Source organism: Amblyomma maculatum, chromosome 8 (assembly GCF_055883805.1).
Source record: "Amblyomma maculatum isolate TAMU_Amacu chromosome 8, ASM5588380v1, whole genome shotgun sequence".
Taxonomy (NCBI): Eukaryota; Metazoa; Arthropoda; class Arachnida; order Ixodida; family Ixodidae; genus Amblyomma; species Amblyomma maculatum.
In genome coordinates this window covers 106446994-106471810 of record NC_139351.1, presented here as the reverse complement: position 1 = coordinate 106471810, position 24817 = coordinate 106446994, and the positions used below count along the sequence as shown (strand labels likewise).

General features: G+C 48.3%; 2 protein-coding genes across 3 annotated transcripts in view; one reads left to right on the top strand and one right to left on the bottom strand.

Annotated features, from left to right (window-relative positions):
* LOC146182133 (uncharacterized) overlaps positions 1–24817 on the top strand; it is a 319458-nt gene that overhangs the window by 236826 nt on the left and 57815 nt on the right. The gene's annotated exons all lie outside the window — the stretch shown is intronic.
* LOC146182134 (uncharacterized) overlaps positions 1–24817 on the bottom strand; it is a 75193-nt gene that overhangs the window by 24213 nt on the left and 26163 nt on the right. For both annotated transcript variants that reach the window (XM_084577142.1, XM_084577143.1), the window contains exons 2-8: positions 24650–24704; positions 22604–22879; positions 16481–16741; positions 9450–9710; positions 6313–6573; positions 3469–3729; positions 1615–1875 (exon numbers count right to left, since the gene is read on the bottom strand). In XM_084577142.1, coding sequence (XP_084433268.1) covers positions 1615–1875; positions 3469–3729; positions 6313–6573; positions 9450–9710; positions 16481–16741; positions 22604–22879; positions 24650–24701 — 1633 coding nt within the window. In that variant the 5' untranslated portion in view covers positions 24702–24704. The remainder of the gene's footprint in view (positions 1–1614; positions 1876–3468; positions 3730–6312; positions 6574–9449; positions 9711–16480; positions 16742–22603; positions 22880–24649; positions 24705–24817) is intronic.

Here is a 24817-nt window from a genome sequence, read left to right as displayed (position 1 = left end):
CAACAGCTGCCACGAACTTCGACAGTTGGGCAACACTGTGTCACACCGCGGAAACTTGCTGCTCATTGCGGCGCCGATGACAGGAGCCGCTCATTTCGCTCCAATTTCGCTAAAATTTGTGAAAAAAGAAATAGCGAAAGAGGCTGCCCTTCAGTCTGAACTTGCTTTAACGATGAAGGAGGGCACCTAAATGTTTGCGGGCATTTTGCATCGCACTGAGGCACCGCTTTGGTGGACAGTCTTGACCGCTGTTTTGTCATGTACAAATCTGCTGATTGTGGACGAAATTCGCGAACTTTAGCGAATGAAAATGGCTATCGAGTACAGAATTAGCTGCAGTGAACTGCAATCGACGATTGCTTACATCGCTAGACGAGTGTCGAGGCGCCGGTGCGACCCGGACCGCCGAGCAATGCTAAAAGCGGCCGGCAGCAATCGTCGGCAAAGCTCGTGGGAAACAAATTGTTACGGCCGCCGAATGCAAGTCTTATCCGACGTATTTTACAAACATGACCTTCCTTGTAAAGCGTTGACGAAAAACGAATCTATATTACAACGTCGAGACCGTTGACCTGTTTTGGAATCGGGAGTGCAGTCAGCTGAAACCATCTAGGCCTAGCTACGAGTACGGCAGGCATGCAACTGCGCCTATCGTCGCCTGGCGCACCCGCGGGATGCGCCTTTGTCGAAAGCTCCGCGCTCTGTGCAGGCATGCTACTGTTGCACAAGTATAGCAGGCAGTCCTTCTGATAGCAACATTTTTCTGATATCAACGTGTACTGGATCAAACCAACAGCGCCGCTCCGCTGTCTCGGCTGCGGCGACGAACAAAGACGACCATCAGCGTGCAGTCTGCGGCAGCCTTCACATGTTTTATTGAATGAAAAGGGCAGTCGAGCATATAGTATTGGCTATAATGAGATGTATTCGACAGTTGTTTACGTCGCAGCGTGGACGTACAATCCCCATGAAGCGCCGGTGTGCGGCCGGAATGTCACTCGACCACTCATGCCCGTGGCAACGGTACAAGCGACAGCCACTGCGTGAGCGCCTGATTGCATGAGCCGCCTGCATTACGCCAAAACGCGGAAAATTGTTTACAAAGAAACTTTCTGCAAAACAGAACAAAACATATCTGCAAGTCGGAAATGCGCAGGAACGAGTAAATCTGCTCAAACTGAATGCTTTGGTGTGTTGTCGCCCGGAAATTCGCCCGGCCGGCGAACATGCCAAACAGCATTGACGGACACTGTCCCCTGCTTGTTTCGCTTGCCCAGCGCTTGTCACACCTAGGCAGCATAGCAGACAGCATTTCTGGCTTCCCGGTTGTTCTTGCGCTGTGATATGCTGTCATAAGGAACAAGTTGGTACGGGAACATCTTGGCGGCTTCTTTGGCGAACGTGTTCTGTTGATGTCGCTGTTGTGTTTCCGCGGTGTGGCTCGGCCGAATTCTCCTCCCGTCGGCGTAGTCCGGCTGATAGTCGGATTTATAACTGTACCTTTTTCTAGGCGGACTCTGGCAGTCCGGACACAAAATTGAGTGTGCGAAAATAATTCGCTTCTACGTTAAGTCAACATGCCGGTTAACAAAAAAAATGCAAGTGGTATCTTACCATTCCTCTTGACTGCTGCCGTCTTCGGGGCTGGAACGACGGGGTTGACCTTCTTGGCCAGGGCCACTGTGTGGTTGTCAGTTGCGTGGACGCACTGGTGGGTGGACACCCTGCAGCGGTATCCTTCAGGGCAGCAGGAGGCGTGGTCGCTGCAGCACTCGGCGTGCGCGTACGGGCAGCAGCCGTATCCACCCGAACTCAGGAGGCAGCAGGTCTGGCCATCGTTGCAGTACGAGCCATCGGGACAGGGAACCAACTCCGCTGCAGTATTCAGGTCATGCGACGCTGTTACTTAAGAGCCTCTATAGAACAGCTTTCGTATAAAATATAGAATACAGCGCCGTGTACAGCAAATGTTGTCGGTAGCATTGCACGTTGAGGCGCAGTGTAGCACGGTGTAGTCATAAGCTGGTTTCTTTGGGCGTATGGTATTCAAACATCCCAAGGCGACTTAAGCTATAATGAACGCCGTAATGGAGGAATTTGACCTGGGGAATACGCTACACATGTGCGCCATCTCGATAAAGGCATGAGACCGCAGCCGTGCCAGACATGCTGCCCAAACCATCGAAAAATGAGAAGCCAGACTAGCCTGATGATGCGAAGATTGCCAAGCGCAAAACGCGAGAAAAAATCGAAGCGACAGCACCGGTTACGGCCGATGATTAACGCTTGTGGAACTCGATTCAGGGACAGTTCGACCTCAACAATTTTTGGCAGTCGATCTTCAATCGTCATCGCTAACGATATTCATTGTAGCGCTGCGCCTTTCCCGTTCATAGTCGTGAAATCATCATTTTGTTTCACGGGTGATATTGGATCAATTTTGTGGATCAATTCTGTTCTTGCGGAGAGCTTTGTCAGTGCCAATGGTAAAAAAAAAAAAAAAAAAATCCGGCCGGGGTGGGGGGGGGGGGGGGGGGGTGGCCAGCTCCGCTCGGTTTTTAACGTATAATCTCCCATTTGGCAGGTCCCCTAGCGGACCCGTTTTCATGTACGTTCATTTTGCTGCTCGCTTAATCACTAATCTTGTTTTTTGTCTCTATTATTCCACCCATACTCTTCAGCATCCTGTCGTAAGATGCGCCGATACGTGAAAGACCACTTTACATATTACGCCCTCTTTACTGAAGCGGCACGAACGTGGCGACATGGCCTAAGAGTAGCATGTCTAAGTCGAGATCGAAGAGTTGTGGGAGGCTGGATCCTGATCTCAAATACGGAGCCGGAGTTGTCAGTGGCAGTTAAATCAATGTCATGCGGTCTCGTGACGTCACGCTATCCGACGACCAATCAGTGGCTGGGCTTGTACGACGCCTGCCATCTCTACCACCTGTCAGAGCCATGTCCGTGTTTTATTGCGATAGCAATACTACTCCAGGTTTCGCCTCTTCGCGTAGCACCGGCCGTAACCACGGTAGAAAAAGAAAACGAAGAAATCTCGGTCACCAGCAGCTAATGCTTTCGCTCCACATTCGGTTCAGCAGCGTCGAACCCTTCTCATTTATACGTGGGCTGGTAGATTACGCTCTCGCGTCATATACTCTTAAAGGATGAGCTTATGTGTCCCCAATAATGTAGCACCTGACATTGATAGCGCGTGATAGGGGAATAATGTAGCCGGCAAAAGAAGCTTCCGCCGTTGCTATCGCAGTTCAACTAGGATTAACCAGAGTTAAACCACAACTGATTTTTTTCTCTCAACGCCGGCACCGGATTGTCTGGATAACGGCCGGAGGCCTTTAACGCTGCCTCGTTAAAATTGAGTGACTAACTCTGCCCTGTTGCTGTCAGAATGCATATCTGCATTAAACCAGCTTCCTCGTTAAGCCAGGATTAGAAATGGCCCCTGACCGTCGAGCTCGCTTGCTGGAGTCCTCGGTGCTGGAACGATGGGGTCGACCTTCTTGGCTAAGGCCACTGTGTGGTTGTCGATTGCGTGGATGCATTGGTGGGTGGACACCCTGCAGCGGTATCCCTCGGGGCAGCAGCTGGCGTGGTCGCTGCAGCACTCGGCGTGCGCGTACGGGCAGCAGCCGTATCCACCCGAACTCAGGAGGCAGCAGGTTTGACCATCGTTGCAGTACGAGCCATCGGGACAGGGAACCAGCTCCGCTGTAACATGCAGGTCGCGTGACGCTGTTACACTTACAAGCCTCTACTGCACTTGGAACGATACGACAAGTGCTCTGTGATAGCATTGTGCACTGAGGCGCAGTGTAGCACGGTGTAGTAATAAGCTGGTTTTTTCTAGTGTCTCTTCAGTTGCATGTTTTTTTTTTTTTTTCTAGCTAGATAAGCGCCAGCTAGGCGATACTTCGTTTTCCCAGTTTTACATCGCTTTTTCATGGTTTAGAGTTTAATTTTCGATTGCACTCACCGAGACCTTTTCATCGATAAATCCACTTTGTAAAGTCGAGTTGAGTCATTGATCTAATAAACGATAATTAGTTAAGTCCTCCAATTAGTGCAGTGCAGCTGTACTTAGTTTAAGCTATCTAACGATATATGACTTGATGACAGGGCGTAAAGTCCAAGTTTTCTTCACGAGTAACTAATGGTATACTTATAAAACTGGCAAGTAGTCGCTTGCGATTACACTTGACATAAGCTATCCTACGATATATCACTTGATGCTGTAGCGTGAAGTTCAATTTAGACATAATTAACTATTAACGGCAGTTAATTGAGACTTAATTACTAACGCGCAATTATACTCAACATAAGCTACACAGCTATTGCGGATACATTCTGTACGCGGTACGCATGAGCAAAACTACTAAACTGACAGCCTCATGTTGTTTCCGTGGTTATCCTGAGCTCCTTTTTATGTAGTGTACGTCGCTAATCTCGTGCTACCCTATAGTGCATGGCGGAAAAGCTCGGCGCTGAGGGGGCACCAGTTTTTGCACAAAGTCTAATACTATGGCTTTATGAGAGATCCATGTATAGGGGGCCACATCTGCAAGGTACGAGTAACCTTGATTGTAAAGGGCTAGCTGTAAGGCCAATGTGAGGCCGCGGTGGCCGTTTTACAACAGTTTCGGCGCACCCATCGAGGATAACGGCCCAAACGGAAATTTCAAGAAGCTTCACGTAGGGCAGCGGTCACAAATGTGTGTGAGTAGCACACGGCCCCGGTCTCATCGCGCCTTGAAGAGGCCGAGAGCGCGGACAGTAGCTTACCGAAATTCGAGCACATTTCGCAGACCGAGGAAGAGGGGCATATATAGCATCCGCAACGCAGCGATGTCTGCCTTCTCGGCTTTCATCTCTTTTTCTGAACATTTCGGACATGGTTACTTAAGGTGATTTACACTGGTCCTTAGCGATGACACCCGAGTTCGAAACTGCACTCGTCGACCCGGTTGCGCATGTTCCGCTGGTCGCTTGAAGCAACTTCCTTTCGCGCCAGAATACGTTTTTTTTTTTTTTTTTTTTCTGGCTATTTTTAGTTGGGTTAGAAATGTCGGCTCTGGACGCTGGGCTTTGCCGTTGTTTCGAGCACGTATATCCAAGTGCTAGTCTTTGTTACTGAAAGTGAAGTCGCCTTTTTTTTTTTATATATATACATTACTGTACTGTTTGTAGTTGGTTTCATAAAAAGTTTAGTTCATTTGTTGCTCCGTATTCATCGTTCTTGGTCTCCCTGCTGTTCAGCTCGTTGCAAGCCGAAGTCGAAAAGGAGAAGAGAAGAAACTTCATTAAGAAACTTTACTATCGAGGTTACCGGAAAAGCCTGTTGCAGAGGCAATCTTGACAGCACCACTAGCCCTTTAGGCTCCCAGCTGCAGCCGCTCGCTTAACTAATGAAGATATTAAGATACGAGCGAAATATAGCGACGCACGAAGACGATAAACATCTATCGGCACTCTTGTCAGCGAAAACATCCGCAGCGCGGATATCACGAGGGTCGACTGCGTTAAGGGAGAAAGTCGCTGCACGTGTTTTATTTCTTCTTCAACTATTTTAACACGTAACTCTCGGCGAAAACATCCATCCATTTTGTCTCCATATTTTGCTCCTTTCTCTCAATGCAGCCGTCACTCTTCTCCCACCTTTCCCTCCTGGCTGCTCGAATCGGTGACCTTTAACGGACTTCATCCACGCGGTGGCTCAGGTTGGGCTCCGCATAAAATATTCGGCATGAAAGCTTCACCGCAGCTGATCGTGACCGAAAGGAGGGGGTAGAAACCCGGTTAACCCTCATGGGTGACCAACAAAGCGACCAACCACGTGCACATCTCCCGTACCTGGCGCGGTGCGCTAGGTTTCCAGCAACAAACAGCGAAGGGGGAAAAAAGGAGAGCAATTTCTCGGTCTTAAGCGCTGCATGTAAATTAGCTACCCGTGCACGTAATAATGAGGAGGCCGCGACAGAATCGCTGCTAGGTCGTAATGGCTTCTATGGGCAGAATAACTGATTTCTCAGATACATTATTGCAGAAAAATGCTCATCTCTTTAATATTATTATCACCATACTAACTAGAACTCCTTTCCGTACTTACTCTTGCGTAATTGTTATTAATATTTTTGGGAGGAAAGACTGCCCATCAGCAGTTAACCAATAAAAGCTCTAGGCGCCAATTCGGACATAGAATTGAGCCTTTTATAATATGCCCGGCTAGAACTAGTATGCATGTCTGCAGTATAATGTAGCTTGCCAGTTTAGACAGGATTCCAAACGGTCCTTCACCATTGAGTCCGGTTGCTGAAGTCTTTGGAGCTGGAACTATGGGGTAGACCTTCTTGGCCATGGCCACTGTGTGGTTGTCGGTTGCGTGGATGCACTGGTGGGTGGACACCCTGCAGCGGTATCCCTCGGGGCAGCAGCTGGCGTGGTCGCTGCAGCACTCGGCATGCGCGTACGGGCAGCAGCCGTATCCACCCGAACTGAGGAGGCAGCAGGTTTGACCATCGTTGCAGTACGAGCCATCAGGACAGGGAACCAGCTCCGCTGTAAAATGCAGGTCGCGTGACGCTGTTACGCTTACGAGCGTCTACAGAACGCTGCACGTAGAATGATACGATACAGCGCCGTGTACACCAAGTCCTGTACGTTAGCATTGTACACTGAGGTGCAGTGTAGCACTGTGTAGTAATAAGCTGGTTATTTCAAGTGTATGGGATTTATAGTCCCAAAGCTACTCAGTCTATGATGGACGCTATATAGGAAGGTTCCGGATAATTTCGAGGAGCTGCGGATCTTTAACATGCAATGACATCACAAAGCACATGGGACGCCTTGATCTTCACCTCCATCAGAAAGTGACCCCGGGACAGAACTGAACCAGATAGTCGTAGCATTCAAAAGTCGAGTTCCCTAACCAATGTGTCAACGCGGCGATAATCAGTTGGAATTGCACATTACGGCAAAGGTTTGAATAGGTGTATCTAAATTGACGCTTGTGAAGATAATGCAATTTTTTTTTTCGTTCTACAGCGCCAATCGACAAGAAGCATTGCCATTTTTTGGAGCGCATACTTGTGCAGACCACATTTGTCACTTTGCTAAAATCAACAAGTTTATCTGTGCTCACGCGTGACAGACGACTACCTCACAGCCACCACGCGGTTTATCTCCACCTTCCAAATGCTGGATATGACCGCATGACCGCACAGTTAAAGTTGTCAAATAGGAAGCCAGCTGCATACAACGAACTGGCTATTAAAAACAAGACGTGTTCTTGAGCATGCCAATTGCTGTTGTACTTTATACAACACGCTATGTAAACAAGAATCATCCTTGTCAGTGACACTCCCCTCCTCCTCGTTATTTCTGCCTCCTGGCCCATGGCGTATTAAATTTTCTCCATGTGGCCTGCATAGCAGTATGAGTGAGATCTCTACTATACAAGAACAAGGACGCCTAGTTGTGTCAATAGAGGCGAAATGCTAATATTAATGTGTCCTTTGTTGTGCTATATCAGTGCATGTCACAGAAGCCGAGGTGGGCACCTATTATGCGTCGAAAACGCAATCGGAGAGGCACCGTGGCAGCGAAGAAGAAATTCACACCGGCGCCATACGTTGAGAAGAGGAAGTGCACCGGGGCAAGAATGGGGGTCTTTACGTATTGAAATAGACTCACACTGTTCGTTAACCATTGGGATCTGTTCATTTTCTTTCTTTTTACGTCCACGATCATATAGTAGATGTTAAAGGCCCAAACAAGAAGTGTTGGAAGTGTTCTTTTCTTTTCTTTTTTTTTTTTTTTTTTTTGCATGAGTATATGCGGCTGCATGTCAGTGAAAATTTTTAAACTGGGTTTTTAATTGGACCTGTACTCACCTATGGGGCTGAAACGTGTAGGCTAACCAAGAGGGTTCTACTGAAGTTGAGGACAACGCAGTGAGCTATAGAACGAAAAATGGTAGGGGTAACATTAAGAGATAGGAAGCGTGCAGAGTGGGTCAGAGAAATAACTATAGTTACTGACATTCTAGTGGAAATTAAGAAGAAGAAATGGGCATGGGCAGGACATGCAGTGAGAAGAGAGGATAACCGATGGTCGCTTAGGGTAACAAACTGGATTCCAAGGGAAGGAAAGCGTAGCAGGGGGCAGCAGAAAGTTAGGTGGGCGGATGAGGTTAAGAAGGTCGCAGGGGTCAAGTGGATGCAGCTAGCACAGAACCGGGTTAATTGGAGAAATATGGGAGAGGCCTTCGCACTGCAGTGGGTGTAGTCAGGTTGATGATGATGATGATTTGCTTGATGCCTACAGATCTGTGGCTAACAACTTTAAGGTAAGCTGTCCGCGTTCGCAATGCACGGATGATGCCATATCACGGTCACAGACTCGATTGTGAGTACACCTTTGTCAAGCTATCAGTAAAGTGCTTAAGGCTGTCCAGAGGCATTGTGTTGCTGAAGCAAATGATGCAGACTCGATCTTGGCAGCAGATGACGTTTTTCTGTAGAATAGATTTCGGTGCACGTTCAAGATCTCCAAGTAGTCAAAATTAATCCGCAGCCCTCCGCTGTAGTCCGGGCATCAAAGCCCTGGTGTAGCTTGGACGCATTAAAAAAAATGGCCTGGTATTTGGCACCGCTGGTGCCGCAATTGCATTTCTGTACCGTACGATGGAAGGTGATCACGAGCCATGATTGCCAATGCTGCACTGTGTGTGCGTACCGTCGCTTGGACAATTTTGCTTGGGAGATTTAATCTTCCTAAAATGCGCTAAGACCGAACAGCCGACAACAAGCGGTAAATGTCCAATTTACATAGCCTACTGCGTGCTCTACTAACTGACACTGAGGCTAGCTGAAGATCCGCTACTGATCCGTTCGCCTCTGAAACATCGCAAACAGAAGAACGGAGAAGCCTTACATAAAAGAAAGCCGAGCGTCAATGATCAAAAGAGGGCAGATGAAACCGAACGTCAGACGCAAAACTAGGCCCATGAGAAACACCTAGCCGACAGATGCAGTGCGCCGTAACTGCAGCAGACGGGAGTGTTACTTGGCAAATTACAAAATGAGCAAACTGTTCACTTTTGAGACTTCTCCGATCTAACTTCTGCGACTAAATTATTACCTCTCTAAAAACATTTATCTGGAAGGATTTCCCAGTGGCCTTCACCCACGCCACGGTTCAGGTTCGGCTCCGTATAACGGCTCGCGGAATGAAATCTTCAGCAAAGCTGATCGTGACCGAAAGGAGAGGCGTAGAACCTAGGGCCTCCCAAGAGGTACCAACAAGGCGACCAACCACGTGCACACATCCCGTACCTTTCGCGCTGCGCCTCTTGTAATCCGCCCTTATAGACCTAGTATGCACGTGATAACGCTGCTTCCCAGTTAAATACGGGATTTCGAAAGGTCCTTCACCATTGCGTCGGATTGCTGGAGTCCTCGGCGCTGGAACGACAGGGTCGACTTTCTTGGCCAAGGCCACTGTGTGGTTGTCTGTGGCGTGGACGCACTGGTGGGTGGACACCCTGCAGCGGTATCCCTCGGGGCAGCAGCTGGCGTGGTCGCTGCAGCACTCGGCGTGCGCGTACGGGCAGCAGCCGTATCCACCCGAACTGAGGAGGCAGCAGGTTTGACCATCGTTGCAGTACGAGCCGTCGGGACAGGGAACCAGCTCCGCTGTAAAATGCAGGTCGCGTGACGCGGTTACGCTAGCGTCTACAAAACACTGAACGTAGAATGATACGACACGGCGCCATGTACTGCAAGTTCTCTACGGCAACATTGTACACTGAGGCTCAGTGTAGTACGGTGTAGTAATCAAGCTGTTTTCTTCAGCGACTCAAGCTGTGCGATGTCAGTGCACGTTAAAGAACCCCAGGTGGTCGAAATTTCCGGAGTCCTCCACTACGGCGTCTCTCATAGCCTGAGTTGTTTTGGGACGTTAAACCCCACAAACCAACCAACCAACCAAACTACGATGAACGCCGTAGTGGAGGGTTCGGGATAATTTCGACCACCTGCGGTTCTTTAACGTGCACTGACATCGTGCAGCACACGGGCGCCTTGAACTTCGCCTCTGTATTGGAAAGTGGCCTCCGGGGCCAGATTGTTTAGGATGCTGCAGTCGAACGCCCTAAGGTCAGTGAAGCAACGCTGCAATGTTGAGCCGGAGTTGCAAAATACGACATAAGATTGGATAGGTGTATCGGAGTTGACATTTTTAAGGATAAGGCAGTTTTTTTTCATCTGCACGTCGCCAACCGATAAGAATCATTAACATTTTCTGCAGCGCGTACTTTTGCAGTGTTGTGCCGTAGGAGTATGATGGCCCGTAGCTCACGTCTCCCATTTCGTGATCGAGAGATGCCGGGGTGGCGCAGTGGTAAGACGCCCGACTACTGTGCCGGAGTTCCCGGGTTCAAACCAGACCACGGCGGCTGCGTTTCGATGGAGGTGAAACGAAGTGGCGTCCGTGTGCTGTGCGATGTCAGCGCACGTTGAAGATCCCCAGGTGGTCGAAATTACTCCGGAGCCCTCCACTACGGCTCCCCTTTCTCTCTTTCCACTTTCACTCCTACCTTCCTCCCTTCCCTTCCATTACGGCGCGGTTCAGGTGTCTACAGAGCAAGTGTGACAGATACTGCGCCTTCCCTTCCTGTGAACCAACCAACCAAGAGATGCCTGCTGCCTTGACGGTAGCAATGAAACCGAGTCAGCGTCGATGAGAGGAAAAAGGCGTCTTTACACACTATATACGGGACATTATTTGCAGGAAATCGGCAGAGGAATGGCAGGAGGGGGGGGGGGGGGGGGGGGGGGGGGGACTACAAGATAAACACAGCTGTAGACGCACAGCGAAGGCCTGGGGGACTACGACGCGTCCCTTACTTGCGAGCGGCGCGGCACTCGACGAACGCTCGTGAAAATCTCTGTGTCTCCAGAGGCAGTATTGCTCACTTATATAGCCTGGAAAAGCCGTTGGCAGTCAAATTGTCAAATTCGGAGGCAGCACGTGACGACGGCCAGAGAGGACCAATCAGCCATCGCGCTGATCGCTCGCTTCAAATCTGTCACGGTGCGAAAGCGACTCGCAGTGTTGCCGATTCGTGGCAAATTTCCCATTTCGTGGGAGATACACGCTACTAAGAGAAAAAGGGAAATTTAATTTCAATCCATTGAAAATTTGGGAAAGTTCTGCTGTTACATACTATATCGTTCCTTGGGAAAATGTGTAGAGAGACAGTGAAAACACCGAGCTAACCTTTTTTGGGAAGCAGATTTTCGGCCCGCCTTCACTTTTCTGTCTGGCTTTGGTCGCATAATCAATCCATTGCTGGCGTGGCACACCACACAAGCGCCCAGAGGATGGCATTCTGGGTTCACTTTTAGGAAGGATTAAATGGGGCGTCTTTATTTTCTTATAGTCAGGTCTGTGTATCTTTTCCCGTATACACACTGATCCCGGGAACGCACTCAGATACATTTTGAACAACTTTCTGTGGCACTGCAGCCAAGGACAGAGAAGAGACGGATTTTTGTCCTTGTGTGGTGGACATAATCAGGTCTCGGTCCAGAGGTGCGGAGTGGAGAAGCGGCCCGTATACACACTGATCCCGGGAACGCACTCAGATACATTTTGAACAACTTTCTGTGGCACTGCAGCCAAGGACAGAGAAGAGACGGATTTTTGTCCTTGTGTGGTGGACATAATCAGGTCTCGGTCCAGAGGTGCGGAGTGGAGAAGCGGCAATTAAATTCTAGAAAAGGTGTGAGATCGCTAAAGGGAGGGGTTGGCGCTAGCCGCTAGCATCATAGAGTTTCTAAATAACATATATCTGGAAACTATATGGCTAGTGTCAGCCTGCACAGATAGCTTCGGGAAGGCGCCATTAAGAACTGTCCCCTTGATCAACATTATGCGTGGGATTTATATTTTATTTTATTGTGCCACTTTTCTAATTACTATTTTGCAGGTGTTCACTCTAAAATTATTCTTTCACGAAAAATATTTCATGCGAAAGAAGGGAAATTTGGTGTTGAAACCTGACACCAGAGAAAATGCACGTGAGCAATGGGGTAACACAGGCGACCCGCCGCTAAGGGACTGGCGTAACGTCGTACGAATTTCTGAGAGCATATGTTTCAATAATCCCTCCTGGTGCTTCCTGGCAAAGCGCCGCTGCCTTGCGAAGCAGCATCTGGGCTTGCAAAGGGGGTGTCAGCAGGAGAAGCTTGAGGTTCGGTTGAGCTGAATCAGGGCAGTTTGACCGGGGACAACAACAGACACAGTTTCTCTTAGCTAAACGTGAACAAGTCTATTATGTGTTCACGCACGACAGACCACCATGGGAATCATGTCCACCTAAGAACGAACATAGGAATTAAGTCAGTGTATATTGTCAAACATGATCGAAACCCAGCAGCATACAAGGAACTGGCGATTAAAAGCAAAAGGTATTATTAGGCAGGCCAAATACCGTTATACTTTATTCAGTACGCTACAATGCGCACACGTTATGCAAACAAGGATCACGTCTTCCAGTGACACCCCCAACCCGTTGTGATTTTCGGCTCCTGGCCCACCATGTACAGCAAAATTTTCTCCATGTGGGTTGCATAGAATAATGAGATTTGCTATTATGAACAAGCCCAGTCAGTGTCAATGGAGGCGAAATGCTAATATTAATATGTCCGTTTCGGGCTATACGAGTACACGTTACAGGAGCCGAACTGGTTACCTATATGCGTCGAAAACGCAATCGGAGAGGCACCGAGGCAACGAAGAAGAAATTTACACCGGCGTCGTACGTTGAAGGCGTGGAAGTGCGCGGGAGAAGCATGACTTTTCGCTTTGAAATGTCAGGTCAGACTCACACTGTTCGTTAACCATTGGGATCTCCCGTGTGTCAAGATTTCGGCGCATGTTCAAGATCCCCAGGTGCTCAATATTAATCCGTAGTCCTCCGCTACGGCGCGCTTCATGGCCCCGATGTAGCTTGGACGCATTAAGAAAATGACCTGGTATTTTGCACCGCTGATGCCGCAACTGCATTTCTGTGCCGTACGATAGCAGGTGCTCACGAGCCATGATTGCCGATGCAGCACTGAGTGCGCACCGTCGGTTGAACAATTCTGCCTGAGACACGATCTTCGCACGGGGTCTGTATTGCGTGTGCTACTTACTGACACTGTAGCTAGGTGTAAAATATATAGGTGGGGACACAGTGGGCCGCGCGGTCTCAGATAGTTCTATTAAAGTCGCCTAGTTTGTCTAAGACATACGAGATGGCAGTTCGCTCAGTGGCCCGTGACGCATTGGAGGATACGCGATTTTTGAGGGCCATTTTATCGTTTAATGTGGAAAATGGTGAGGAGCAAATATTTTTGCCACGTTGCCTTTATCTAGGTGCATCATTAAGAGAAGTCTTGTGAATCAGTGGCGTAGCGCATGCTTAAAAAAAGGCGCAGAAGACGAAGAATTTTTCGCGCGTAATTTGAACCTGCTCCACGAATAAGCGGCGGCGGCTCGTTGACAACGAAGCATGAAGCATCGCTTGTCTCTTTTAAAAGTTCTTTACATTTGCCTCTGGTTCGTGCATCAATGTGCCCGCTCAATCTGTTCACTGAGTTCAACTAGCTCCCACTGAACTGACCCCCTCCTCCTCTCACTTCCTGTACACCAATTTCTATTTCATTGCTTCTATGTTTTTCTTTCCTCTCCCATTCTTTTGTCCTCTGGGTACAGCGTACATTACAGAGAGGAAGAGAATTTCACAGCAGTGAAAGAGAACACCAAGCATAATTCATTCAATACAACACAATAGAGGTAAAAATTATGGTTAACAATTTTCTTAAAACTACGTTAGAGCTTTTATGAACAATAATATGACGTGGTGCACCAAATCAGCATAGTAAATCAATTAATGAACACACACATTACTAAGCGTTGTAATGACCTTTTTAAACTGAATGGGATTAGTGGTGCTAGTAATAATGCGGGTAAGGAATTCCATTAGCTATATATTCTTAGAAAATATGATTTTCACATGTCACCGTATTGCAATGGCGCACTGAGAGTTTTTATTCGTGACTACGATGATAAGAAATGAAGAGTGATATTTGCTGCTCGTGCGGATTATGCACAATGCTAGTCGCCCTCCTCTTATTAACAAACCAATAAATTATTCTGGACATCGCTTCTGCATTGATTCAATAGGCACGGCTTGTAAATATAACATGCTACGACGACACGTGAATGGCTTGCGGAGAAGAAAATTCAACGTTGCGATATCAGCTGGTTGATACTGATATCGGCGGCGTTCATGTATGTTTCTTTTTCTTTTTATTTTTTCGGCGAAGATTCACCGCTACATCGATGCTGACGCTGCGATCAGCGGCCCGGTTCGGAGGAGCGCAGCTGATACTTTATCTGGTCACTGGTGTCCAGTGCCCCGCCCGTGCTGCGTCAGCAGTACCCATATATCTTGCACCGTGCACTAAGGGCTGAAGGTCCGTTCTGGATCCGTTCGCCTCTGACACTTCGCAAACAGAATACATAAGCCTTGCATAAAAGCAAATCGTACGTTAACGATAAAAAAACGGACACATGAAGCCAAGCGTCAGACGCAAAATTATAGGCCCCTGTGAGAAACTCCTCGCTGACCGACTCGTACGCCGCAATTCCACCAGACAGGAGTGCTATTCGGCAAATTGCAACATAAGCAAGCTGTTCACTTTTAAAACTTTTTCTGCGATGTAACCTATGCGATTTAATTATTTCTAAAGAAAATCATCTGCAAGCGGCTTCCCACTGGCCTCGTACCACGATCCGTACCAACGCCAATAGAACGAACATTTTAATTATTTATTTCTAAATACTTATACCCTTTCGCGGGCTGTTACAGGATAACAGTCCGGTTGATCCCAACAAGAAAACACTACCGGGGCACTTAGGTTTCCTTAACAGCTGCTAGTGCGTACTTAGTTATTAAGTTCTACAGTTTTGATTCTGTTGCGTGTGTTTTCCTCTTAATCGAGCTTAGCTAAATAAGCGTTAGCCCCGGTTGATGCTCGGTTTTCTCAGTTTTACATCGCTTTTGCGTGGTTTAGTTTGATTGTGGATTCTACTCGCCAAGACCTTTTTAACGATAAATTCCATTTGTATACTGAAGTTAAGCACATTCAACTAATAAACGGTAATTGATTAAGACCTCTAATTCGTACAGTGCAGCCGTACTCAATGTAAGTTTTCCAACGATATATGGCTTAATGACAAGGCATAAAGTTCAATTTTTAATCACGAGTAACTAATTATAGTATACTTGTGGTACGTGGTACTTATGCTATTATGGTATATGATAGTGCATTTCTGCACTGTTCGTTGTTAGTGCTATAAAATGTTTAATTCCCTTTCTTGCCCTTGAATTCATCCTGCTTCATATACCTCTTGTTCAGCACATTGCAAGCTGAAGTCGAAAATAAAACATTAACTGACGAGGCTACCAGAAAAGCCCGTTGCAGAGGGAATCGTGGCTGTACTATCCTTTCACGCGGCCTTTTTGCTTCCCACTTGCAGCTGTTCGCTTAATCAATGCAGCGATCAAGGCACGAGGGGTTATCAGCGATAATCTCACTCCAGCCTTCGCGCAGTGCCGATAGCGAGGGGCGACTGCGATAAGGGGGAAAGTCGCCCTGCACGCATTATATTTCTTCTTCAGTTCTTTGTGTACGTATCTCTCGGCGACAATCGTCCGTCCATTTTCTCTCCTTCTTGGCCCCTTTCTTTTATTTGCAACCATCACCCTTCTCTTACCTTTCCATTCTGGCTGCTCGAATCGGCAATCTTTGACGGACTTCATCCACGCGACGGCTTAGGTTGGGCCCCGCGTAACGACCCGCGGCATGGAAGCTTCAATGTAGCTGATGGTGACCGAAACGAGAGGCGTAGATGCCAGGGCTCTCACTGGAGACCAACAAGGCGACCAACCACGCGCATACACACACCCCGTACCTTGCGCGGTGCGCTTGCTTTCTCGGAACAGAGCGAAGGCGGCTAGGGAGAGCAGTTTCCCGGCCTTAAGTGCTCCATGTGAGTCAGCTGCCCGAGCACACAATAATGGAGAGACCGTGGCATAATCTATGCAAATCAGTACTCGCTTCTATATGAAGAATAATTACATTCCCAGTTCCATTTCATTGTAGAAGCATCCATTTCTGCTTATCATAATTATTGCCTTACTAATTAGATCTCCTTTCCGCACTTACTCTTGTTTAATTATTACTCGTACTTTTTTTCAAAGAAAGACTGCACCTGGGCTGTCAATCAGCAACGTTCTAGTGGCCATTCATAAAATTTGGCTCTTTGTCATTTATCCTGCCAGACCGAGTATGCGTGTCCGTATTAACGCAACTTCCCAGTGAAGAGAGGATTCCAAACGGTCCCTCACCATTGAGTCTGGTTGCTGGAGTCTTTGGAGCTGGAACTATGGGGTTGACCTTCTTGGCCAAGGCCACTGTGTGGTTGTCGGTTGCGTGGATGCACTGGTGGGTGGACACTCTGCAGCGGTATCCCTCGGGGCAGCAGCTGGCGTGGTCGCTGCAGCACTCGGCGTGGGCGTACGGGCAGCAGCCGTATCCACCCGAACTCAGGAGGCAGCAGGTCTGGCCATCGTTGCAGTACGAGCCGTCGGGACAGGGAACCAGCTCCACTGCAAGATGCAGGTCGTGTGACATTGCGTTTCAAGCCTGCCACAAATGTATGACTACGCTCGTACTCACAAGATGTTTGCAGCACTGCGAAAGGCAGAGGCACCCCGGTCCAATCAGGATCACGCGCACAACAGGCAATTGTGCTCCTATGCGCCTCTCGCCCCCCTCCCAATTGGCGGGGTGACAGTAGGAGCACAGCTCTCTTTTATAGATTATAGTGTGCAGGGGCGAGAGGGACCTAGGAGCACAATTGCAAGGGCTCCTCTGCCTTTCGCAGTGCTGCAAATATCTTGTGAGACGGAGTATAGTGCGATGTGCATTCGCAGGGACACCGCTTAGATGGAAAGGTAGGATGCCTCGATGAAAAGCAGCTCCCCGCGAACGGCGGTGGCAAACAATCTTTACCGAAGACACTAAGGTGCCATGTGCTGCTGTGGTCAAAAAACAATCATGACTCAAAATTGGTTACCTTCGCTGATGCAATAGCGCAGAGTAACTTCGCGAAAGAAGGTATCGCTTGTCATAAACACTATTTTGCAACTCGTCACTCAAGTCTAGAAAAGAGTAATTGTGGTGACACGTGTGGTTGGTGTCGCTGTTTGTTTTTAATTAGGCGACTGAAGATAGGTTCTTCCTTCCCGTTGTGTTCTTTTGACACGCGTTTTACAGAAACTTGAAGAGCAAGTAATATGTACAATGTGTTTGCAGTGACTTGCAATGCACAAATGTTTTGGTCGAGTTGCGAACCCGACCTCTTGGCGGCTACTCGTATATGGGGATCACCACCTCCGGACAAACTGACAGGTTTCTGGCAGCCCTGCGGACTCTCCGCAGCCACTCTAGCGTAGATACCATCTAGCTTCAGACACGTCGGCGACTGAAAATCAGTGCAGTGGCGAATAAATCGAAAAATAACCCCACCTTCTCAGCATATAAATAATACAAACTGGCGCTTTCTATGAAATTACTTTACAGTTCGTTATGCTATGGCTGCTCACTCTCCTTTATTCATATCCACTTCAACTACAAAGCATCGCGTATCACACGCACACGACCAACGGTGCGAACATGAGCCTTCCAAAACAAACCGGATGCGAACTGCCTACCCACTGCCGCGCTCACCGGCTCTCAGTTTCAGTCCAGCTCGCCAAAAATACCTCGATAAATAATAAGACCCATAAAAAAGAATACCTCAATAATAACAATAATAAATAAAAGAAAACGGCGCGAACCATGCAGGGGGATCTTTCTTATACGTAAGGATCATCGCTTGAAATGCTAACGGTTAACCACCCTGACTCAGGTTTATTAAGTCCCTCTACAGGCATATTTGTACTGTCGTCCAAAGTGTCACGTATAGTCTATACACCCTGTTTGACTAGCATTCACGGCAATCCCCCAAAGCAGAGTAGATCGCTGGTAAATACGGAGTAACCAGCTTCCACCTAAGCGGGGCGATATGGCTACAAAGCTTGACTTTGAAGGCTGCGTTTGGCTGAATGCTAACGAGTAAATTACTCCCTGATTATATATTAAACCTGTAACATGCGCAAAGGTTGTTGCCACCTCAACCCTCGCCCCCTCGCGCGCACAGCTGAGAGCAGTCTATTTCACGGCCGGACTCAAGCGGCTGGGTTGCCGCAGCCACCTCTCCAGTCCGGCCCCTTGTGGCGAATAGAATTTATATGGCAGACACTGAAAAATCAGTTATGCATTAAATATGCAAAATGTTTCAACTAACTTCTGTCAAGATTTTAATAACGGCGCGCTGGACTAAGTTTAAACAGTTTTCTGGTGTACAGTCGGCTTGCTTCGGTTTGGAATGTTTTAATTTGATATCTTAGTGCACTATAAGCATATGCACAGCTAGCATGTACACAACTGTAGTGTATGCATGTTAGCTGCACCTTTGTGAAAGAAAGCTTTCCTTAGCGCTTGCAAAACCACCGTCAACAGCTGTAAGCAAGCGATATTAACATTTATTGAAAGATATACAGGCATACTTTGTTACACTCAGTTCGGTTCCAGAGCAAAGCTTTCCATGAAGCCACCCGTTCACAATAACGTATTATGAAGGAAATAGAAATATACAAAAGTAGCACCCGTAGTTATTGAGGTCTGCGTATGCTGCATATCGATGTGTAATAGTCTGAGAATTACGCAATATTTGGGGAGCTGCGACTGCATTATCCTACCTACCTTTACCTTAAATGTGCAGCACCAACTTGAAGCAGGAGACATGGGGTGATTGCCATGTCTCCTGCTAAATCTGTTCGCATCCCACGAACCATAAGCGTGAAGCCGGAAAACATAGCTGAGGTTTAAACCTGCTGAAGCTAGTCAGGCGAAGCGAAAACGTCCTTTGCTTTTTTTTTTGTTAGGCTTAATAAACATGGACAGACATGTTTTCATCGTCGTCGTCATCATCATCAGCCTGACTATACCCACTGCAGGGCGAAGGCCTCTCCCATATTTCTCCACTTAACCCGGTTCTGTGCTAGCTGCATCCACTTGACCCCTGCGAACTTCTTAACCTCATCTGCCCACCTAACTTTCTGCCGCCCCCTGCTGCTTTCCTTCCCTTGGAATCCAGTTTGTTACTCTAAGCGACCATCGGCTATCCTCTCTTCGCACTACATGTCCTGCCCATTGCAACGATTAAATTTCTGAAACTATGACTTGAGCATGCCGTCAACTAGAACATGGAACATGTAACGTATATATCGTCAAAGTTCAAGGGGTGTGGCACCACAGGTGGTATGCCATGGTTAAACCATATAGCCACCATGTGTTGTTGAAGGCCAAGCGGCCTGCCAGGTAGGCTCTGGCTGATAGATGGCGCAGTGAAGCTTTAGCTTCAAAAGCAGCTGCTGAGTCAGCTTATTTTGGAACAGTTTTTGGCTAGAAACCGCGATGCAGCAATGTGCTTAGAGGCTCCCTTTTTTGGGCTCATCTACTACCTGTGTTTGTAATGCTCCTAGCTATTAAGTATCGATGTTCTTAGAAATCGACCATTCGAGTGCCTCGACCGTGCGTTGATCGTCCACCCGTCACGTTCGCGCTAGTGTACCATTCGGCGACAACGTGCCCTGAACTCGGAACCCAAGAAAGGAAGCATCGTTGTTCTCTTTGTATATAAATATAATTTTTCAACTAAGATAGCAACCCACTGTGCAGCTGAAAAGCTGAGCACGACCAATCTTTTCGTAAAATAAATGTTTTCGTAAAATAAATGTGTGTGTGTGTGTGTGTGTGTGTGTGTGTGTGTGTGTGTGTGTGTGTGTGTGTGTGTGTGTGTGTGTGTGTGTGTGTGTGTGTGTGTGTGTGTGTGTGTGTGTGTGTGTGTGTGTGTGTGTGTGTGTGTGTGTGTGTGTGTGTGTGTGTGTGTGTGTGTGCGTGCGTGCGTGCGTGCGTGCGTGCGTGCGTGCGTGCGTGCGCGCGCGAGCTATTGTCGTAAGTAGCTGGAGTATATCAGGGGCAGACTACCCTAATTTGTTTCGTTTAAACGTTGTGCCGTCGTCTTAACATGAAGCGATTCCAGGTCTTGTCTTGTTCTTGTCTTTATTACTTATTTTCGCGCCATTCAAGTTACGTCATGGCCCATGACATACAACATGCTCTGCCAGAGCGTTTATTGTTGCGCGCTGACTGTCGACGTCATTTTTGTGCTGCTGTAACTGTTTTCACAACTCGTCCACTTTACCGATGCACGCATTCTCACAATCCGCGCAAGGAATTCTCTTAACGACGCCGGGAACTTCTTTCTCTTGTGTTTCACTATGTGTGTCTAAGCTTCCGTGTGGGTACATGTGCGACGCCGACTTCGTATGACCATAATAGGAAGTTATTTGGGGGGCGCACGGTAGCGCAATCATATTCTCCTTCCCTTGTCTCTGAGGTTGTGGCACCGGATGAGCTATGTGATTTCCTAAGGAACTCATTGGTGCAAACAGTAGATGATCCACGGAGAAGACACATCGACATCAGTTCATTAGGAAATCATGAACCAACTAGGTCCAACCGAAATTTTTATTGGAACGTGATTTCCGGCGTTCTAGATAACATAAGACAACAGACCACGGCTTACGATATGCAGGCCAATCACTCTTTCATCAAGCTTTGAGGTAAGCTTTTTTTCACACGCCGGACAAGTGAGGCAAGAAGGAATAGACGGGCTTTCGTCTTAACCCTGGATTTCTATTCATTGTGCGTGATACTTTCATGGAGTGCTCGCGTCCTGTTCTAACGAGGCCGCTGTATAGCGTTACGTATCGTCACCGTCTTCAGCACTCGTCTCATTCATGTCACCGTCAAAATCAACATTTCCCGACCCAGACACACGCGGTGAGAGTAGACGCGGTTGTCGCTGCCCATATTAAGAGGCAACACTGTACTAGTGCCAATAGGCTGCGACCATCTCCGTAGTCCGCATAAAAACTATCCTATATTTCGAGTCGCCCATAATAACTAGGCCCGTATCCACAACGCATGACTGTACAGCAAAAGGCGAACAATGGCACATCAGTCGCTCTTCTCACTGCACAGAGTAAACAAATAAAGCGCAAGGCGAAAGATCAGGTGCACCACGCTGCCTCGCTCTCATCGGCTGGCGCGGCTGAGTCAGTGCTCTCCTCAGGCTACTGCTCCAGTTGAATGCGTTTCCTCTCTCCCTTTCTCACGAATTCACGGGAGCCTGGGACTGCTAACGCGCGCGATGACGTCACGTGACGCTCGTCCCCCCTCCCACCTGCAATACCAGCGGTTCATCATTGAACTGAGCGGACGGCGGATGGACGATCCTGTTCGCGAGGGCGGCTAGACGGAGCATCTCCGATTCCACGGCGCCGGCGAAAGCGTGCCGACGGCAATGCGCCGACTCGTGTGTTCAGCCACTGTCGGCCACCACAGCTGCACCGCGGCGGCAGAGCGCCAATGCGAGCGCGGCAGAGGAAAGCCGCGAATCGCTCTCACGGGCCCATGAGCACGTGAGACATATATCTTCTTTCGCGTTCGGTTGCTTGACAGCGACTATGGCTGCTTCCCAGATAACCTACACCAGCGCAGACACGGCTGTACCCTATTTTATTTATTGATCAGCGGCCAACCATCTGGGAAAATAGACTGCCAGTGAAGGTTGAATCAGGAAGAGAGAGAGAGATACCGGGGGAAGGCTTGCCTTCGTGCAAACAAGCGCAAAAAAAAAAAAAGAGAGACAGAGAGAGAGCAGTGATCAACGAAGAGAAAATGCGCTAGAGAAAGCTCAGATATTTAATGTGCCCCCCTACCTGCACCCCAGGCAGTGCGAAAAACTGCTTCAAATCAACACGGCATGTCGCTGATGCGTGTTGTGTATCGTTAAATACATCCTATCCACACCTAGTTGGTAACGAGACTCGCTAAGGGCGGTTTTCCATCTACTATGTTCGGGGCAGTGAGGGACAGTCGATCTGATGAATTTTCTTAGGGGAACACCACGCAGAATGTAAGGCATTACAAATACATATAACAATAAACATAATAAATAATAATAATACCTATATTTTCCATCATGGTAATCGGAGAGGCAGGGAAAAAATGCAGAGTAAGCGGCTGGACGAACTGCCCCCCCCCCCCCCCCCCCCCCTCGCCTTTCTCCCTATATACTCCCAGGTTAAAAAAAAAAAAATTACATCCACCAAGAATGCAGGATCGAATCCTGGCCACAGCGCCCGCTTTTCGATGGAGACGAAAAAGCAGACGCCTGTCAGGTGGTCGAAATTTCCGAACACCTCCACTACGGCGTCTCTCATGCCTGAGTCTCTTTCGGGCCTTAAACCACACGAACTAAGGCAAGCCTAAATTCATGTGAAACAGAGTCTTACGTTTTGAGACGTCGTCACGTTGCCTGTCGCGGATTGACACAGGAGGGACTGGCGCTAGCGCGGCACCGAAGAGCCGCTCCTGACTGGAGGCGTGGACGCAAGTTCCATTTGTGACGTCGCACCGGTAGGTCGAGGGACAACAGTGCACACCGTCCTGGCAACATTGGGCCGACTCGTACGGGCAGCAAGCCCAGTTCCCGTCGACCTTCTGGCAGCAGGTGGTCTTGTCCGGGCACAGGTTGCCGTCCTCACACTGGTTGTAACTAACACGAGCACCTGCATACGGTTTTGAGCACACTGCGTTACTAGGTATAAGGGGGATAGTGAGGTATGACGTGCATCGCTAATGTGGAAGTGTGAAAGAAAAGTCTAGACGCTTTTTTACCTGGGGATCATCGCATAGAATGTAAGGTGTTACAAAGAATTCCCAAGTTAAAATAATGCTAAATCCACCCGAAGCATGGGGGTCGAATCACCGGCCGCGGCGGCCGCTTTTCGATGGAGGCGAAAAGCTAGGCGCCCGTGTGCTGTGCAGTGCACGTTATAAACATCCCCAGGTGGTAGAAATTACTCCGGAGTCCTCTCCTACGGCACCTCTTTCTCTCTTTCCGCTTTCAAGCCCACTTTCCTCTTTTCAACAAAACTTAAAAATGGGCTAAATGGTGCATTGCAACTTGACGAAAGGTAAAAGCGCACAGGAAGATATACACTCGATAGAAGACACGGGACACGCACTAACTGTCATCTGATTTATTTGCGGAAACAGCAGCTGAAAGGGAGACATGCGCAGTACATATCAATAACGGAAAGACAAGAGTCAAAACAAGGAAACAAAATATTACAAAACACGCTCAAGAAAATTGAACTCCCTACCATAGCCGCACCGACATATCGCTCTCACGTTTATCCCCCCTTTTCCCGATCTGAAAAGCTTTCTAATTCACGCGCTGTCTTATCGCGTCCTCTGCCCAGGTTCTCAATGTAACTCAGTCGCGGCTCGCACGCAGTGCAGTTCGCGCAGTGTGCTGCCAAATACTTGAGGTACACTGACGCGGTGGGTGGTATTTTGGACAACTTTCGGCAGAATGGGAGAGGTCTGGTGTTTACGAACGAACTTCCTTCACAGGGTTCGTTGCAGTTTTTAGATGTTAACATTACTTTAGGGAATGGTCATGTTTGTTTGATGTACGCTCCGCGGGCACGGAAAGGACTTTTCGGCACTTTCAAAAAACGTTAAGAGAGCTATCGCTAACCACTGCTTTAGGGTCGGCCCTCACAAAGTCGTGCCCGCATGCTGTGCAGTCGAGTTTTAGTAAGCAGATACACCGATTGCTGTCTGCCGGTTATCCCTGCGCGGTCATTATGTCTGTGACGGAAGCCCTTCCTCAGAAAATCAAGCGAGCGATGTTTGGGAAAACGATTTCTCCGAAGAAAAATACGGTTAAGCCTGTTGTGGTACCGTATTTGCATTAGGTTGCGCATTACGTGAGGAAAATGGCGAACAGACATGGCGTGCCAGTGGTGTTCTCCGCTCCGAAGAAGATGGCCCAGCTATGCTCACGCATTTCGCGTGTAGGAAAACCTGTGCTAAGCGGTTTGTCAACTGCTGCATGGAGGTCTTTTATGAGATCCCGTCGGCCTGTGGGAAGGCCTGCATAGGCCAAACCGGGCGCTGTATTAATGATGGGGTGGGGGATCATTTGCGGGCTTTAAGGGGTGGAGGGACAAATTTGGCAGCACATTGCGCGAACTGCACTGCATGCGAGCCGCGACTGAGTGAGATTACGCAGAGGACGCGATAAGACAGCGCGTGAACCTAAGTTTTTCACATCAGAAAAAGGGGAGATGTGTGAGCGATACGTCGGTGAGGCTCTGGAAAGCAGAGATCAATGTAAACTAAATATTAATGATATTATTTTTTTCTTCCCACTACCTCCTTCCTTCCTTCCCTTATGGCGCGGTTTAGATCTCCGCTGAAAAAAATGTGGCCGCGTGCCTTTCCATTTCTGCAAACTAACTGTTTTTTTAATGTTTTCCTTCTCTTACCTGAGGCGATGGCAAAGGCAGCCACAAGGACGATGACGGCCTTGCTCTCCATGTTCTGCAAAGACACCGAGCAAATACTTTTAGGACTTCTCTCACCGTTTTGACCGCGAGCACACGCGGAATTTAGCGATCAATTTCAAAGCTGGGCAAACAAAAAAAAAAAAAAAG